This window comes from Orbicella faveolata, unplaced genomic scaffold (genome assembly GCF_042242905.1).
Source record: "Orbicella faveolata isolate gen_17 unplaced genomic scaffold, um_ofav_v1 contig_27, whole genome shotgun sequence".
Taxonomy (NCBI): domain Eukaryota; kingdom Metazoa; phylum Cnidaria; class Anthozoa; order Scleractinia; family Merulinidae; genus Orbicella; species Orbicella faveolata.
In genome coordinates, this window is record NW_028301555.1 from 7,514,307 (window position 1) to 7,532,011 (window position 17,705).

General features: G+C 40.7%; 2 protein-coding genes and 1 pseudogene across 2 annotated transcripts; all 3 read right to left on the reverse strand.

Annotated features, from left to right (window-relative positions):
* Positions 1-5,023: 5,023 nt before the first annotated feature.
* Positions 5,024-8,011, reverse strand: LOC149107431 (C-reactive protein 1.4-like). The gene is made up of 2 exons (XM_089296489.1): positions 7,399-8,011; positions 5,024-5,612 (listed from the first exon to the last, which is right to left on the reverse strand). Exons 1-2 carry the CDS (start codon positions 7,701-7,703, stop codon positions 5,204-5,206), a joined length of 714 nt encoding a protein of 237 aa, XP_089152615.1. The 5' UTR covers positions 7,704-8,011; the 3' UTR covers positions 5,024-5,203.
* Positions 8,012-8,149: 138 nt separating this feature from the next.
* Positions 8,150-11,492, reverse strand: LOC149107432 (microfibril-associated glycoprotein 4 pseudogene; annotated as a pseudogene).
* Positions 10,989-17,248, reverse strand: LOC110054730 (dermatan-sulfate epimerase-like protein). Its single transcript, XM_020761089.2, has one exon. It carries the CDS (start codon positions 16,546-16,548, stop codon positions 13,114-13,116), a length of 3,435 nt encoding a protein of 1,144 aa, XP_020616748.2. The 5' UTR covers positions 16,549-17,248; the 3' UTR covers positions 10,989-13,113.
* Positions 17,249-17,705: the final 457 nt, after the last annotated feature.

The window sequence follows — 17,705 nt, forward strand, 5'->3', positions numbered from 1 at the left end:
CCGGGAAGGTCTCTTAGGAATTAATTCGTTGGAATAAAAGTTTAGTAATTTCATTTGTCACTTAGGGACGAGAGAAAACCTGAGACCAGTCTCATCTCGTAGTGGCTAGTGGGACCGTTATCGGGGAAAAACAAAAGACAGGAAGCCATATTGTCCTTGGTTGCAATCCCACAAGCCACTGTGAGATGGGACTCGCCTCATATTTTTTACTGTTGTCTAAAGAGCCAAACACAATAAAGAAATTTTCTCAGTCATATAAAACATGTACGCCAACTGACTATGTCCCTTTAACCACGGACACATGGCTACACTTAACCCCAGGGAATGCCAATCAAAGCCAGTGGGAGATCTAGACGAGCTCAAAACTCGTAGAGCGGAGGGGTGACTTTCTGTTGCCTTTTTACATCTATGTGCTTGTTCGGTTATGTTGTTGCTTCACCAGGCAAATGATTTCTCTTTGCCTGCGCGATCATTACATCGACAGCTGGCGCACGGATTTTAACACATACGCTCTTGCAGGGTACGTGTTTCTTAAATCTAATTCTATTAACAATTAATGATCAATAATCATCAAATCAAGGAGAGACAAGAGTAGACGCGCTGAGCGTGAGATCTCTAACAAAAGAAGACACTGCCCTTCAGACAACGAGATCGGAAAAAGATACATAAGTTTTAAAATATACCTTGGCCATTGAAAATTATCTTTATTTTCATACAGATGTCAGAGTTCCATGTCTGAGGAAGAAATCTCAAATAGGAAGGACTTGTATGGAAATTGTAGCTTCTATCAATCATGTAGACCTAAGAAAAACGGCATAAAGTAATAGTTTATAATTTAATAATTACATTACGAGCTCGAAATTTCTTTTGCGTGATAGTTGACAAGGGCACACCCCGAGCCAGCTATCACTCAAAGAAATCACGAGCTACAAGTAGCTCATAATCTATTTTTAAGTGCAAATGTACTACCGTAAGCTTCTGAAAGTAGCTACCCCCCCCTCGAAAGTAACGTCAAAAACTTGTGGCCACTGATAAATCCGGAAGTAGCGACCCCCCGAAAGTAGCCAGCCCGCCCCCACCTCCCCGAAAATAGTGAGACCCAGGTTCAATAATATATTGATTTTTCCAATCAATAGTCAGGTGAAAGTTACGTATGCGTGGTAACTTGATTTAAGGAACTCTACAAGAAAGGGAGGAATCGCTTCTGCACTTATGCCACGAAGCGTTGAGAAATGTCAATTCGTGCCACATCAGTTAGTGTTGTCCCGTGCTAAAATAAAACGCGTAGAATTTTTATCAAGTAACAGGAACGTAGTTTAGGAAACTTTGATCCAAATTAATATCATTTTCAACAGGAGCATATTAAAAGAAACGTTTCTTCAAATTTAAATTGAAAGCTCGATCATCGCACTGAGACATTACTACAGCAGACCAACGTAGCTGTGCGTCATGAAGTAAATACAGTTCATCTTGGTATCCAACTAGCTTTCCTGCCGACCACTGACAACACGGTCTAGACATGAAGAGCGCAGCCCGAGTCAACTATCACGCAATAGAAATCGAGAGCGAATAATCTAATTGTTTAGTAGAACGGCATTCGTGATAGAAGGCTATAGCTAGTAGATTTATACTAAATCGTATCATTATGTCGCATCATATCATGTATCCTATCGTACTATCTTACCCTAACCATGTTCGAGATGTAAATTTTAAAAGGTATCGGGGTTTACTTTAGAGCAGCTATCAACTGAGAGTTGTGAAGCCAAATCAAACCAATTAGACTACTCAACCAATCTCAAACTGTAGTACGTAAAACCAAAACCAAAACTAAAGCAATTGCCTGTGAAATTAACTTGGTTTTATAATTATTTTAAGGTTTGCCCACTAGAAAAGGGTTAATGGTCTCGCTATAACATCGCTGATAGTATAGTTAGTAGTTTACTTTGATCTGAGAGGAACGTAGATACTTACTCCTTCGAACTGTCCCAGGGGGGTCTCTAAGGCAGTCCAGTCTTTCCCGTCTCTGCTTTTATTAAGCAGATATGATATTACCAATGATGCCTCGCCGTCTGGTTTTATGGTCTTCACCACCATCACCATCCCATTTGACGAGTCATTGGGACCAATGTTCGCTTGAAGCCACTGTTGTTGGTCGCTGTAATGCGCATGCGCACACCATTTGCCTGCAGTGTTCATTAACGACTTGTTTGCACTGTACTCCTGAGAAACTCTCTCGGACGAGGAATCAAACGCTGAATCGGGAACAATGGCAGGGTCGGCAACTCCAAGGGCCTGGTGTGGTGCTTAAAATTGAGAAAAAGATCGATCAATACTAGTTTTACTTTTACCGTAGTCCGTAGTGTCCAGTTCTTTCCCGCCATGGTCGGTAGGGTCGATCCCAGTTCCCATCAGTGTTCCCTGCCGAAAAGTTGCGTGTCATCCCCGGGTACTCGATGATGATGCCATTAGAAATAAAATTAATAGACTGGGAGTAACCCACCCCCAACCCCCCCCCCCCCCCCCACCCCCTCTCCTCGCTAATTTGTAATGAATCGAATAAATTGTAGATAGTTAAAATTATAAGCCAGCAAAGCAAATTATTATTTTTTATTTATCATAGCAGGAGCCATGATCGATTATGGCTCCTGATCTTAATTAAAAATACCTTAGCTCGCCTTACTTCTTGCGTTCATATTACATTACCAGTACAACGTATCGCGTAGGGTAATAACGAAACTTTATTGCTATATGCATTTTGTTCATTGACAAATAGCTAAAAATCAGGCCCCGTGCACACTATTCCAGAGAAATGTGAAAAAGCAGCTTTATTTCTACCATTACGCCTACCGTCCTCACTCTCTTTGAAAAACGCTCCTCAAACCGGAGGAATTTGAAAAGGCTGGCTTTGCGTGTAAGTGTGGACGGAAAACATTTTAAAAACGGAGCTTTTCGAAAACGAAGACGTGACGTTTCGATAATCATGTGATATCCCTGACCAAGTTTTCCTCAAACACAAACCCAAAATGACCGGTGGTTGTTACGTTTTTAAATTCCTCTGGCGTAGTGCGGATGGAAAACATTTGATGCGTTTTCGTTAAATATTTCCGGCGTAATATGGACGGTGCCTCATGACCAGTCTTACTATTTATGACTACTTACCATCATAATAAAACACTTCAAAGTCATCCCAAGTGAAGTTACGGGTCTCGGCCAAAAGTCCGAACTCATGCACTTCATTTTGATCGTCGTATCCCTCAGGTAGACTGTAAGCATTGCCTATGTGCGACTCGCTTTCTCGTGGAATGCTGTTGTCGTTATAAGCAATTGTCAGGTCGTTTAAGCCAAACACTGGTCCCTTGGAGGGATCATTAAAAGCTGCAGACGTCTTGCTGCTTTCCTTTATGTCAATTTTAAAAGGTTTCAACCCTAGTACATTGCTGATGCTAAACAGGAAGGCCAAGCTACTTGAAATAAATCGCGCACTTGGACCTGAAAAGAAAACCGAAAGTAAATTTGCGACCATTTATTGAAAGAAACAGATTTGCAATGAGTACAAGGTAGAAATTTGGAGTCGCAAGAAGACGCAAGTTTTGAAGCATCTAAACAAAGTTTCTTTCAGCGCTATCAGAACTGAGGAAGAGCATGGAAAGAGCGTTGGAATATGCAACGCTAGCTAAGCTGTAGCTGCAGTAGGTTTACTTTCCCGCCTTTTCTTGGTTTTCCGGCTTCCACACAACCTATCCCAGAAATGCTCGTATGTCTGACTATCTGAGTGGGTGCTCATGTGTAATTACCTCCCCAATTCTGGTCCAAGAATCCTCCAAAAATAAACTCCCTGACTTGTACCAGTGTTATGGTAGGCCCCTTGTTGTCGCATCGCGAATGAAAGGCACGCGCTGTGAAGCCGTCTGACCTGGCGTGGTAGCAGCGCGTCCATTTGCCGTTAGTGGGAGTTACCGCTGACACCATAGACTCGAGGGCTTCATGGTATTTCTCATTTTGACCCAAAATGTAAGAAGTGAATTTAACTAGCAAATAAAAAGGAGAAAATAGTACAAGACTCAGTAAAACATGGAATCAATGCATTTTCCTATCGTGATTTTGAATTCTAAATCTCTTACCTCCATGTTTCATCCAGAAGCTAACACTAAAACCGTCCTCACACAACGACGGGATTCCTGGACAGCGGTCTGCAAAGCTTCCCAGGATCACGTGACCTCCACCCTGAGAGCTCATCACGTTAGTGTCCAGGTTCACTCCATCGCCCACCACGTTCCCCTGCCACAATGAACTGTCATCTGCGATGTTATTATTATTAGCGGTTGACAAGCTCCAATGGATATTATCTGTAGATTAATTTGAATGCATTTGTCAAATAATTGACAATCAATGAACGAGATTTAGCAAATCAAAATATTTAAGGATAACTAATTTCAATAATTGTTTTGCCATTGGAACATTGTGTTTGCTCGTTGTCTCAGAGGAGTACAAACCGCGCATGAAAAGAATGTTATTTGCAGGCAAATGACAGTCAGAGAATAATGCGCATTTTTAGCTAGTTATTTGAAAATCGCATGGTTGGCTTTCCGCCAAAGAAGACGAACGGAAAAATGCACCGAGTGATAAGAAGTTGTTATTCAAGCCAGAAAGTCTTGAAAAACACTCAACATGTTGATGGTGACTGATGTTTCGAGCGACGGGAAGTTATCTTCAACGTCAAGTGGAAAGGTGATTTGGATGGTGTCAAGTCCAAGTTAAAAGCTTAAAGTAAGGAGAATATGCTATCAGTTTTCCATTTTCTCCTTTTATGGAAGTTGTGAAACTGTAGAGCAGCGACATTTACCAACGTGCCATCACATTTCTGGCCTTAATTTTAATAAAATTCAACGAAATAAAAGCAGTTTCTTGATGTTAAAAAAACCTGTCGCAATTTGTAAGAACTAGAAAGTCGATTTGGAAAGTGATTTGGGTTCACACAAGTTTTTAGCTCGCTTAACCTCAATTACGTGTTTATACAGGCAATAAAAAGAAGACTGCTCGTTATAAAAATACGCGAGAATTGAGTGAGTTGATTGAGATAACTATTTTCGCGCGCTAAATTTAACTCCAACAAAAATCTGAGGTGTTCAGTCGTCAATATGACCTAAGGTGTCGGACATCTTATTTGAGTAAACGAAACTTAAGCCCGCAAAGAGACATGAACTTATTTACCCGGCATATAAATACCTGTGCTAGTACATCCTGATGGAGAATTTACAGTGACGGTGTCATGAAGCCAGAACTGAACCACTGACCACGGAATTACAGTTCCCATTGGTCCACTGCAACCACGTGACGTCTCGCGTATGAATGAAAAATCTTTATAATTATTCCATACGTTCAGTTGACTCAACTGCCCAGTAACTGTTTCTTTCACTCCCTCAACGCTATTCTCTGAGAAAATTCCAATTCTCAAAATGCTTCCGGTTTTTATGTCTAGGCCTTTTGGGTGAACAGAAATTTTAATCTTCCACAGCCCAAGGTAGTATAACCAGAAACCATCATATGGGCCTTTAAGACACATATGATACCAATGATTATCAAAAATATTAAACTCTCGAAGGAAAACATCGCTGAAACAAATAGATAAGGAATAAACTGTTAGATAGTTGTTGAATAAATCTAATAACCTATCAACCATGTATGTGATACATGATTAATATTACTCGCTAAGAATTGTACAGTATATTTATAGTCTACTAAATATGTCTCATTTTAATCACATTTATTTTATTTATTTATTTATTTTGCTTCACAATATAGATAGGACCCTGCGCGCGCTATGAGTGGTCAAAAACCAATGTTTTGTCCGAGCATAAAAGATACAAAAAGCGTGTTTTATTGTTTTTCGCCTAAATCATAAAGCAAATGAAGCCTAAGCCGTGTATTACATACTGATCTTATTAGATGCTTTGGTTTTTGTAGTATTGCTGTATATTTTTACGAGTGGTGTCGTATTTTGACGAGCCCGTAGGGCCAGTCAAAATACAAACAACGAGTAAATATATAAAGCGATACTACACCCCAAAACGTCTAATAAGAGATTTATTATCCAACCGCTGTAGTCAATAAATTTATCAATGAAAGAGGGAGAGAGTGGCAGTTTTGCGTGAGCGCACCGACCTGTACTGCAAACAAGATTTCTACTCTACAAATAACTGTACAATATCGCTGTATATTTGTACTCGCTGCAGCTGGATAATAAATTGTGATAAAACACTCCAGACATTTGAGAACACCCGATTATGGCTCCTAGTTAGACTTAAGGTGATTCCTCACATTTGCATTGCGCATCCCTACTGCGCATAATTTATGGCGTCATTAGCGCGCGTTCGTGCACGCGCACATTGAAAACATGGCGGATTTGCCTTGATATTGAGTTCTGTCAGTTGAAAAATGGCTATAGCTCACTAACGAGCTCGGGCACCCCAAATTTTTTTCCAGTCATTTTAATCAACTAATCATTAGCTTTGCGTGAGAAAAGACTGATCTGATTTCTATTGTTGAAAATTGAATAAATAAGGAAAATAGCAGCTGCACTGTAGTCTTTTCTATTTTGCAGTTTGATAGCCGTGGCAAGCAATTATTTTAACAAGGATTCAGCTGTCTGTCGAAATCAAACTTTAAAAGTTTATTTGTGTACGACACAAGTGTTGACTGTAGTTTGAGGCGTGTTTTCATGAGTTTCACAAAGAGTTTAAAATAACTTGGAATGCGTTCTTGTAATAAGCATTAAATAACGCTAAAATGGGACTTTTTTAATGCCTCACTGCTCCTTAATGAGCATGGGCACGCCCCTTTTTTATTTATAATTAAAGTTCTCATATGATAAATATTCAGTGGACAAAGTTTGAACAAAAATCTATTCAGTTTGCAGTTTTATTTCAGGGGAATTACCTTAAGAGTGTCCTTAAATTTCGCCCATATTTGCGAGCAACTATTTAAAGCTAAGTTTCAAGCTATTTTTCTTGACCGATGTTAGCAATTATTGCGAAGAACGAAAAATAAGGCTTTTAATTAACGTTTATATAAAAATATCAAGAACTTCAGGTAGCAACTTTTTTGATTTTTGGCAAGTTTTTAGCTCCTTTTTGGCATTCCAGTAAGCAACTTTCTAGCATTTTACAAGCACAATCGAGACAAGCCTACTAGCGTTTCTTAAAACAGTCTGTCATTTCTACACCATTGCAGCCCACATTGCGTCACCCGTAAGTAAGGATGTGCACAAAGCTGCGCAGTACGTTTTTCCACTGCAGTGACATTCTGGGAACCAGGCCAAACTGAGAGAACCTGATAAACCGTTTTGTAGTCACCTTTCTCGTTTTTGATCGAAACTGAGACATCGAGTCACTCACTTACTGGTCAGTGGCGTTCACAGTGAGTTCTAACTCTGAATGTCCTTGAATGGAGAACGCAAAACTGTTGTTTAGAGACGGTTCGTCAATGGAGAACACTGTAAAGGGTAGTGCGAATTCAGTGGTCAGCAGTTTTATCCACCAGCAAGCTGTCAGTTTGTTGAGCTTGGTCAATTTCGAAAGCTGTGCATGTGCCGAGTTGCCATTCGTTCTCAGTTCAATTGAATAATCCCATTCAGCGCCTGGAGGAAAAGAAAACAACCACAGCAACAGTAATAATATTTTCACATCGTTCTTGCTCTTGGACATTTATCGCAAAAAACGATCATTATATACAGATCTTGAAGTCTCAATAATGATCGAGCTGGAATCTAACACGTGAAATCAAGGAGTCTTCTCCGGCGTACCCGCAAGACGTACTTGGCATCCGCAGTAGACCGTATAATCTAAGAGATTCTGAGCTCAAACTAGACCTCCCAAACTGCGCACAAACTACTGCAAGCGTGGCTCCGCCTATAACGGGACGCTATTATGAAATACCCTACCCAGCCTACCCGTCTATTTACGGAAATCAGACTCTCTTGGACGCTTTAAAAGGGAAATTGACCGACTTTACAACAACTGTCATTCAGTCCCCCACAAGGTAATTTTTGTAGGACAGTCGAGTGTAGATATAACTGAACTTCTGTTTATTATTATCATCATCATCATCATCATCGTCATCATCGTCATCATCGTCATCATCATCATCATCATCACAATGTGTCACTGAATGTTTTACAGTGTTTAAATAAATAAAGTATGTATGTAAAACGCCAATGAGGGGCACTTGTCTCTCGATCCACTAGGCTGTGATTTCTGCAGAGGATAGTGTCATCCACCCTTTGCGCAATGGGGCCATAAAACCTACCTGTTGTCCCTCTTGCTTTCATCGACGTGGATTTCATAGGATAATAGTTTTTGAATGAGCGCCAGTGTACGCTGGAGTAAGCTGGAGCCCCATTCTTTGTGTAGTTGCCGTTAAGGTTTACGGTTGCACACTTATCATACCACCATCCACCAAGCTTTTGGTGGGAGCAATTTGCTTTTGACACATCTTTGTCGTTTGTGGAGAATTTCATATTGTTGTGAAATTGCAGCGAATTTCCAGCATTGCCACTATAGGAACCTACATGAAGCTCGTAGCAATCATCCTCGGAATCGACACTGAAATAGTCGTACTGAGCATGAGCAGTAATGTTATGAAAGTCTTCCAGCTCGACCAGAAGCTCTTGTTGCCTATTGGTTAGTCGATGGATTTTATCATTTCCCAGCCAGAACTCTTCATCAAGCCTTCCAAATCCATTCTTATAGTCAGACCAGTTTCTGTAAAAGTCTTCGGATCCGTCGAAGCGTTTTTGGAAAACTATCCACCCCCCTCCCTTTGTAGTTTGGTCGCAGAGAACTTGGAACGGCCCTTGGTTATCCGGGTCGATGAAGTAGACGCCATCTTTTCTGAAACCCTTCTTAAGGAGGTCCATGCAGTCTTGAGCTAAAGAAAGGAGCGACAAATACAGTTAAATATTTCAACAAGCTGTGAACATTTAGAAGAAAGCGTGGTTTGAACTGTGTAATATTTTATCATTGTTGTATCACGCGAAATATGCAAGTTCCTAAAGTAATGCAGGTTTTCTATGCGGTCTGTTTTAACAGCAGTTTACCATAATTCTCTTTGGGTGGTCGATAATTTCGGAGAGCTATAATACAAACATCTTTTAGCTTAATTTTTTTCTTCAATAAACATCGTCTATCGAGTTACGGATGCACTTAGGAAGTTTGAGAAGTTTGAGAAGTAAAGCTGCACGTTCCATGTTGCGCCTCGGTCAACTCCTACGCTTCTCTCGTGTCCACCAAGCAATCCTGTCCATCCATAAGTCAATAGACATACGCTAAGCATGAATACAGAGCATAAGCAAACCACGACGGCAACGTTATAAATCTTTGAACATTTCTTAGCCGTCCTCCACACATCAACAACATAAAATGACTAAGTTCGGCGTATTTGGAAAACTCGATCAACGGCGTCTGATTTTTCGTATTTTTATAATTTGAAAATGAACGCTGGCGTTACATATTTAGCGTTAGCAAGTTTTGAGATTAATAGGTGCACTGAACAGATCTAGACAATTGCGAAACTCGAAGGTAAAATATAAATTTATTTTTTCACTAGGCGTTGGTTGTCCTCGTGGTCGCCGTCGTCGTTGGTTAAGTTCTCTAATGGAAAAATATTGTCGGTTTTCTTGAGACGTTTTCCTTTCAAAAGCATGATGACATTGTATAAACGCAAATACAAATGAAGTTCAATTTACCTGTTTCCTCGCTGCTTCCTATTGAGAGGTAAATAAAGAGCTGGAGAACACGAAGATACCAAAATACCTAAAGATTGGAAAAATGCAATACATAATATTATTGAAAACTGGATTGTTAGATAATGCAGTTCGAGAGTTTTCATTGGCTTAGCCATGGGTTATGAACCATTATACCATGCTATACAAATATGGTAAACGTACGCGTGATTTTTGGGGTGTTTCAATTTTTATTTTCAGTTTAGTTTAATTTTCTATATTTTGGGGGCGTTTTTAATAAAATAATCATTCCAATCGCGCTTGTTGAATATCAGACTCGTTGGTTATCTACCATCTCATATCCAACGCGTGCTCGTGGAATAATTGTTAATTATAAGACCAGCTTGTCTTACTGAAGTCTTGATCTTAACCGGGTTTAAAGCAATAGGCAGGCTTTTTATATCATAGCTATGCGCCGTGCACCTCAGTGGAAAATCTGTCTTTTTAAGTGTAAGCCAAAAAAGACTTCTAATTTATGCTTTCAAATTAGTCCCCAACATTTTTTTTAGCAATACGCATAAACGGACTTTCAAATCAACTCAAATCGAAGGTTAAAAGTAAACGACACTTCGATGAGGTAAAACTACGAGGAAAAGAAACAGTCCTGATATTTAAGGCTTTTGCATGAAGCCGCTCAGTCGAATCAATACGAATAGAGAATTATTCCTTGGCGAAAGAGTACATTGACCTTTGAAGCCACTAAAAAAGTCAATTGTTTAAAGAAAGAAAAAAATTAAGCTCATAAATTTCTCTGTTGAGTGTAGCCCATAGCTAATATTGATATAATTCAAACGTCAGCGAGTCAAGGTCGGCACACACTAGAGGGACGTCAAGCGGGTCAAGCTACTTCGTGTGTACGCATATATAGAACGTATGTTGTAGGGACAGTACGCAAACTGCATGGTGCACACGAAGCGGAGATTGGTTCATTTCTATGTTATAGCGGGGACAGTTTGCAAGAGCAGTGCACACGATGTGACTTTGAAAACTGAGATTACTTTTGTCCCTCCCCCATGACGCACGAATTCAAACTAGCTGAATTTCATCCAGCATATTGCAGGGACAAACTCTCGTCCCCGCAACAGAACTTTTTCTCAGACAGGCATGTCGCACAAGGAAAACTGTCGCTGCAATATGCACCCACTTCATGTCCCCTGCAACGTGTCCCCTAAAGTGTGCAGACCTTATAAGAGACGAAGTTCGAAAAAAGTGATAACAAATTAATTTTTAATAAATGTGTTGAACTTTAGAGTTACTACAAACTTTATTTTGGCGTTCTTTTCGTAAATAAGAAGTCTTCATTCGCAAGAGAAAAATCATTAAAAACTGTCTTTTTATTTTCCTTAAGATTTGCGTTTAGGAAACTGATTTAACCTTCAGGAGATGATTTTTATTACAGCATAAAGGCTGGTACAAAATAGATAAAAACAATTTTCTTCTCTTTTAGTTGTGACCTTCGCTGTTTCACTCACACATAACGCAACAAGTTTATGGCTATTAGGTTCTTATTATTTCAGAAAAGTTGCAGTTTTGTCTAGACTTCTCCTTGAATAGACCGGAGAATAAAATCGTTATCTTAAAAGTAATCACACGAATCGTGTGCATGACAGTTAAAAAGTGTTATCTGACTTATTTCCCACTCATATGTTATCAAATGTATCCAACATCGCGAGATATAATGAACAAAAAATGTTTGACTCACCTTGGAAGGCATGTCGTTTCATCCAGTGAAGAATTGGCTTAAAAGTAAAGTTTCTTTTTTTGAAAGTTTCTTTTCCATCATGCTTATTGAGGTTTAAGAAGAATTAGAAAGGTTGTTTGTATTTGGTACAAATTATTTCGCTGTTTAACATCTGGTCAATTCTCACATTATGAATCCCAACCCTGCTGACTTTTTAATTTGTGTTTTGAATTTTAGTTCCGTTGAAATAAGACGAAAAAGTTTCGACTTGTGTAGCTAGCTTTTGACCAAATCATACCCTAGATTAAGTGTGACGGATCTTCTAACACCGCGAGTCATCAGTTTAAAGATAAATTTAAATTTAAAACGTGATTGTGGCTTAAACCATTGGAAAATAAACTGAAAATTTAAAGCAGGAAGATTCAGTTTTGCTCAATAAGGGTTGTATATGTTTTGAGTTACCAGCGGTGCTTGTAAGCAACCATTATAATAATGAAAAATAGATTAAACAAATGTCCAATAGATATAGAACAGCGAATATATGAAAGGCACATAATTCATAAAATACGGTCGAAGCATAAAAGGAATTAAATATGAATTCGCTAAGTGTTTAGGCTGAAAATTAATCAAGCTAGAATAAGGGGAACACACGATCTCAATTGCGAGGTCGTTATAAACACTGTTAAAACATTAACTGACGTTTAGACTCAGCAAAAACTTGCTAGCAAGAGGAAAAGAAAACAAACAGTGGTTACAAACATTACAAATAGACAAAGCATGGTCTACAAAACAACTGGTTTCAACTTGACGTTTCCATTTGTAATGTTTGTAACCGCTGTTTGTTCTCTTTTCCTCTTGCTACAAGGTATTCAGTTTAAGGTGTGTAAATCACACTTTTCATGCATTTTAAACTCTTTTCCTGAGTTGAAGTCGGAACGTGACGTCACAGATATGGGGCGCTTTCTATTGAACCAAAAACTCCGTTTGAATTTCCTGAAATTTCCAGTTATTAGTATATCTCAATTGATTTATGTGTTATTGTATCAATTCAACTCAATATAGTTTTTCACGAAATTTCTGTTATAGGTAGAAATTGAACAAGCCCCGAGCATTATCTCGTGTTTCTCATTTTTTTAAAATTGGGATCCAGTTTCTCAAGCACGGGCTGGAATTTTTAACCCGGGCTGAATTTCAGCCCGGACTGAAACTCTCTCTATAATCTCGATATGTAATCACCAATTTCATTTCAAGAGGATGTTTTTCTCGGAAGCCGGGCGAGGAATGTTAACCCCTCTAACCCGGCTTAGCTGAATTCTGCTGTGTAATCACTCCCTATGGCGGATAAAAACCGACCCTATCCGGAAATTTCTGAGAATCGAGCTCGCGCGATGTTTGTAAATTTGTTACCTACCGAAAAAGTAACAAGGAGCAACTGCCATCTGCAGTGCTCCCACTAATATACAAACTAACCTATCCACTAACTATCATTTTCTTTTCAAAACGTTTTTGCAGAAAAAAACTGCTCTGCTTGAACTACGAATTACGGATTTCCTTTCGCCAATTTTTCGCGGGCCGATAAAGATGCGTGTAAATTGGGTTTCACACATCCTTCACGGAACGGCAGCATTATTTCATTCTTTTATTTTTCTACGCATTATATATCCAGTTCAACGGCGTCATACCGAAGTTTTGTCATGACTGGACCACAGATGTCCTTTATCCGTTCAGCATCTTCACTTTTCAGCTCTCGCTCCCAAGCCTCCACGGTCTTGGCCCCGACAATTTCTCGGGAGGAGCCAAGCGAGAACTGTTCCGTGCGTGCAACTGTTAGAATACGATGCTCAGAAGCTGGTGAAAGAGGAACGCCTAGAAAGCGGAACACACTCTCAGCGGTTTTTCGAGGCTTCAGGATCAGGTCTTCCAAATGAATAAAGCGTATACTCTCTTTAAGAAGATTTGAGTTCACACGAAGGACAGCATTCATGTGCGCGGCCCACAGATAGGCGAGTAGCGCTACATTGTCCATACCGTTTTCGTTCTCGTGCTGAAGGAGCACCACTTGCATTTCGTGGAATTCAGGTGCAAAATAAGACATGTTTTTCTCGTGGCAGCCTTGGACCTTGATCATATCAAGAGCTTCACGTACAGCATCACGAAGTGTACCATTCACACTTATTTCTCGAAGCCAGGCGTTCACCCACCCCCTGGGGTCTCTTACCACCACAATGGCACGAAATCGCGTCTCCAGGACTTTCCTCAGCCATGGAAACTTCATTGCCCAGCCAGGGTCTGTAAAACGGACCGACGGTAAAGCCTTGTGATACCTTTTAGGTAAACCTGGAAAAACAGCTTTCGGGTTTTTAGAAAGAGCTCTGAGCCAACTTCTCAACCGCATCGTGTCGGGAGAAGGGTGAAAATGAGAAAAAATGGAACAAGGATCCAAAAATTTATGCGCAACTCTTGTAGGTTCTACGTCAATGAAGTCCGTAGAATTCTTGAATAAGTGTTGTAGAATTTCAGCGCCGGCTAAGGGAAGAGAAGTGTACAATACAAAAGGCGGATCTTCCACTGGTTCAAAGCTAGTATAATTGTCGCTTGTAGTGTCTTGTTTTGTAGTGGTCATCCACGCACACCTCTCACCTGTACAGAAGCTAAAATTGATCACTAATGTTGTGAAAAGCCATGATATTCCAAGACACCAGAAAAACACTTGAAGGGCGGTTCGACCAAGTAGCTGGCGCCGAAGTTTTAAATAGAAAAATACCAAAATCCCTGCGATGCTGAAGGGTAGAAACAAGGAAACTAGGGAACTCCAATTAATTGGCACATTGGTCTGAGTCCATGACGAATCGGCCACAACTTCCTCCTCAGAGGCGGAAATTACATCCAAACCAAAACGCACAGTTTTCCTGGCGTTTATCTGAACCTCGCAAAATCCACCAAAACCCAAGAAACTGTATCGGTCGTAAGGCTGGTTATGCTTTGTTGCTATGGAAACGACGTAATCGACACCACTGATTCTTAACGACACCTTTAATCCATGATCATGCAAAGTAAGGACTTTTAGGACAAGGTCTATTCTATTTTCAGGGCCCAGGAACAGGTACGCGGTCCGAGTGTACCGCGCGTTTAGGGGCGTTGTTATATTGAGGTAGTTTGTTCTCAGTGATTTATAAGATGTTGAATAATGGCTCGCATGGGCCAGACTTTCCTCGCCGCTCTCCAGATTGAACCAGTATGCCTTGTGTAACAGTCCGTCTATCGAAACGCTAGCATGGGTTGCTGCCGTGGAGTTCATGTCGAGACTGAAGGAGTAGTCTACATTGTGAAAGAAGGCGCTCATTATCGATGCTTGGCCCGCTGATTTGCGTTCGATGTGATCAACGACAAGAAGGACGCTTGGAGTCAACATAATCAAGCTACGATAGACGCTCAGCAAGCCCAACTCTTCTCTATACCACTGGCTCATTTCGCCGCTGGTAAAAACCATGTTTCCTTCACTTGACGCAGATATTACGTCCCCTTCTGCCTTCCAAGCGGCCATTGTCTTGTAATTAAACCATCCACTGCATTCTCCTATCTGTCCCTCGAAGGGGCTGGAACACTCCGAGTTGGGTGAGGGGCCAAACACTATGGCATTATTGAGCCACGTGTATTTGGGGGCGTAAAATGTCTCAGTTATGAACGGCACTCCATTTGGCGCAAAAACGAAGGATCCTTGATCGGGATGCTCGTGGCCAGGGTTAAAATTCTTCCAGCCTGTTATCCATGAACGAAAGTTTTTGCGCCTAACAACAGAGTTTATTGCTCTTCCGTGAAGCACGCCGCATTTAAAGGAAAGAAATGTATCCCTCTCATCCCAAGAGTTGTTGCTATGGGAGGTATCCACGCCTCCCCCATAGGTAACCACTCCCCAGTCACTAAACACATGCAGTCGAGGCAGGCTCGGGTTGGGTTGAGCTCTCTCTTTGATACTCGCATTGTAGAAAAGAAACTCTGTGTGAAGCATGCAATTTCTGTGGGACTGTGCCTGAGCGAGGGACCCTTTTATGACTTTATGTTCTCTGATCCTTCTTGCCAACCAATTGCCCAAACCATTCCTTAGCACATAGCTGTCCAGGAAAACTAGCTGACTTTCTGGTCCGTAGTACCAATTTCTGTTGGAGTCACCAATACCCACAGTCTCTCTGAACCCCGAAAACACCGTATAGTGCAAAAACCAAAAGTGTTCTTTCAGCCAAGGGCTATGGGTTAAGTCAATGCGAAAGTGACGTAAGGCAAAGAAAACATACTGGGTCAACGCGCGTGTCGTGTACGTACCGTAAGCGACCCCTTCATCAATTGAACCGTCCACAACATAACTAAACAGCTCCAGGGTTCTACCCAGCATTAGATGAGCGCGTGACATCCATTTCTCCGCCTCGAGTTCCTTATGCCGAAAAGCAATCAAAGCGCCGGTAAAAATTGCCATGTAGTTTGTAGCCACGTGATTTTGTAGGTAAGCAGATCCCCACCAAAGCGTTTTGTCGTAAGACCTTTCATACAGCTCTTTGGTCACGCTAGTGATTTTCTTTAAGAAGCGTATTCTTTGAGTATTGTTCAACTGTTCGTACAAAAAGTCGTAAGCGGTCGCCATGCCGGTTAAAGAGTGTGCTACTGGAACATCGTCGCGTAAAGTAGCGGCCACTCGCCAATTTGGAAGATTATCAAGCCGCTCCATGAATGAGATCGCTAACTCTTTTGCCTTGATATCTTCAGGGTATAAAACACAATAGAATGCTACTGCGGTGAGATCGTTCCCGTAACGTTCATTCCATGCGCTGGAGAACGTTTGCCAATCTCTTGGCGGTAGAAAGCTTTCAGGATTCTGCATCATCTCTTGGGTCGCTAAGGATATCCTTTGCGCTATTTCAGCGTGTGTTGATCGCGCTCGTTCGCGGAGAACAAAAACGTCTTTCTGGTTGAAAAACAAGAAAGGGTGAAAATGTTCAACGCTTGATCCATTCTCTGAAGCTACAGCACCAGTGAAAATGGCTTGAAGAATTATTATCGAAAGCAACATAGCGATCATCTCGACGCGAAATGGCATCACATACAAGAAAACGAATGCGTTACAACACAATATTCCTGCAGTTTTATCGGCCCATAGAAATCATAAATGACTTTGTTGCCCTGACTTACAAACTCTGCGATACAGCGCGATCCACTCACAGGATTTGCAGCAGACCAGAGGCGAAAACGAGCGGCACAAACATCACTGCATGGCACAATTTCTCGTAGGGGCTCGTCATGCGGACGAGAGACAATATGATCCCATTGTTTTAGTAAAATTCTGATTAAATTTCTTTCAAATTAACGATTTCCATTTATTTTTTTGTATATTTTAAGTAGTATTTAAAGGGAGGTTTTCACGGTTCAGCGCATGTCTCTAAATCAAAATACTTTTGCTCGCTTCTTATCAATGTTATCGCTTTAAAACCCCACTCAGGTGTAGCTCAGTAATCACATGCTATAGTTAGTCGAGGGAGAATAACGGATGACCAAAATTCTCAGAAGATTTCAGTGGATTTTACCGACGCTGTCGACCGTTGAATTTAGTCTTGACCAGTACAATTTATTCTACGGTTGATGATTTTACGGCTATTTGCATGCGAAATTAGGTAACTAGCGATTGGTTCATAAACAATGAATAAATATAATACAGACATGCGCCGAACCGTGAAACTCTCCTTTAACATAACGCTTTAGCAAAATCGTGCGCGGTTTGAATTGTTGTAATACTCATTAGCATAAATCTACCAGCGTTCTATCACGCTCAACGCTCAATGTTTTATCTTTTGTTGGCTACGTTACTCACAGTCTTACAATCTATTCTTTTGTAGATAGTGAATAGCCAAGCATTCACCTAGAAGTAACCGGTTGTTGCCAAAAGGGCGGCCGCTTCATGCGAATAAACAGAACTTGAAATTTAAAGCAGCCGTGTAGCAGTTCTCGTAAGCTTGTAATTCTGTTTGTCGTTATTACAGCAGCTGTTGTTGTTTTGGGGCTAGCGGGCATTGTTTCTGTTGTTTGTTCTATTGTTCTCTCAAAGGGTTTCAAGCTATTCATGCGAGACCTTAGCTTACGAGAGCTGCAAGATTCAATTTTGCTCAATTGGGAATGTTTCTGTTTTGAGTTACCCGCGGTGCTTTGTAGGCAACCATTATGATAGATAGTGAAAAAACGATTAAACAACTATTTAGATGT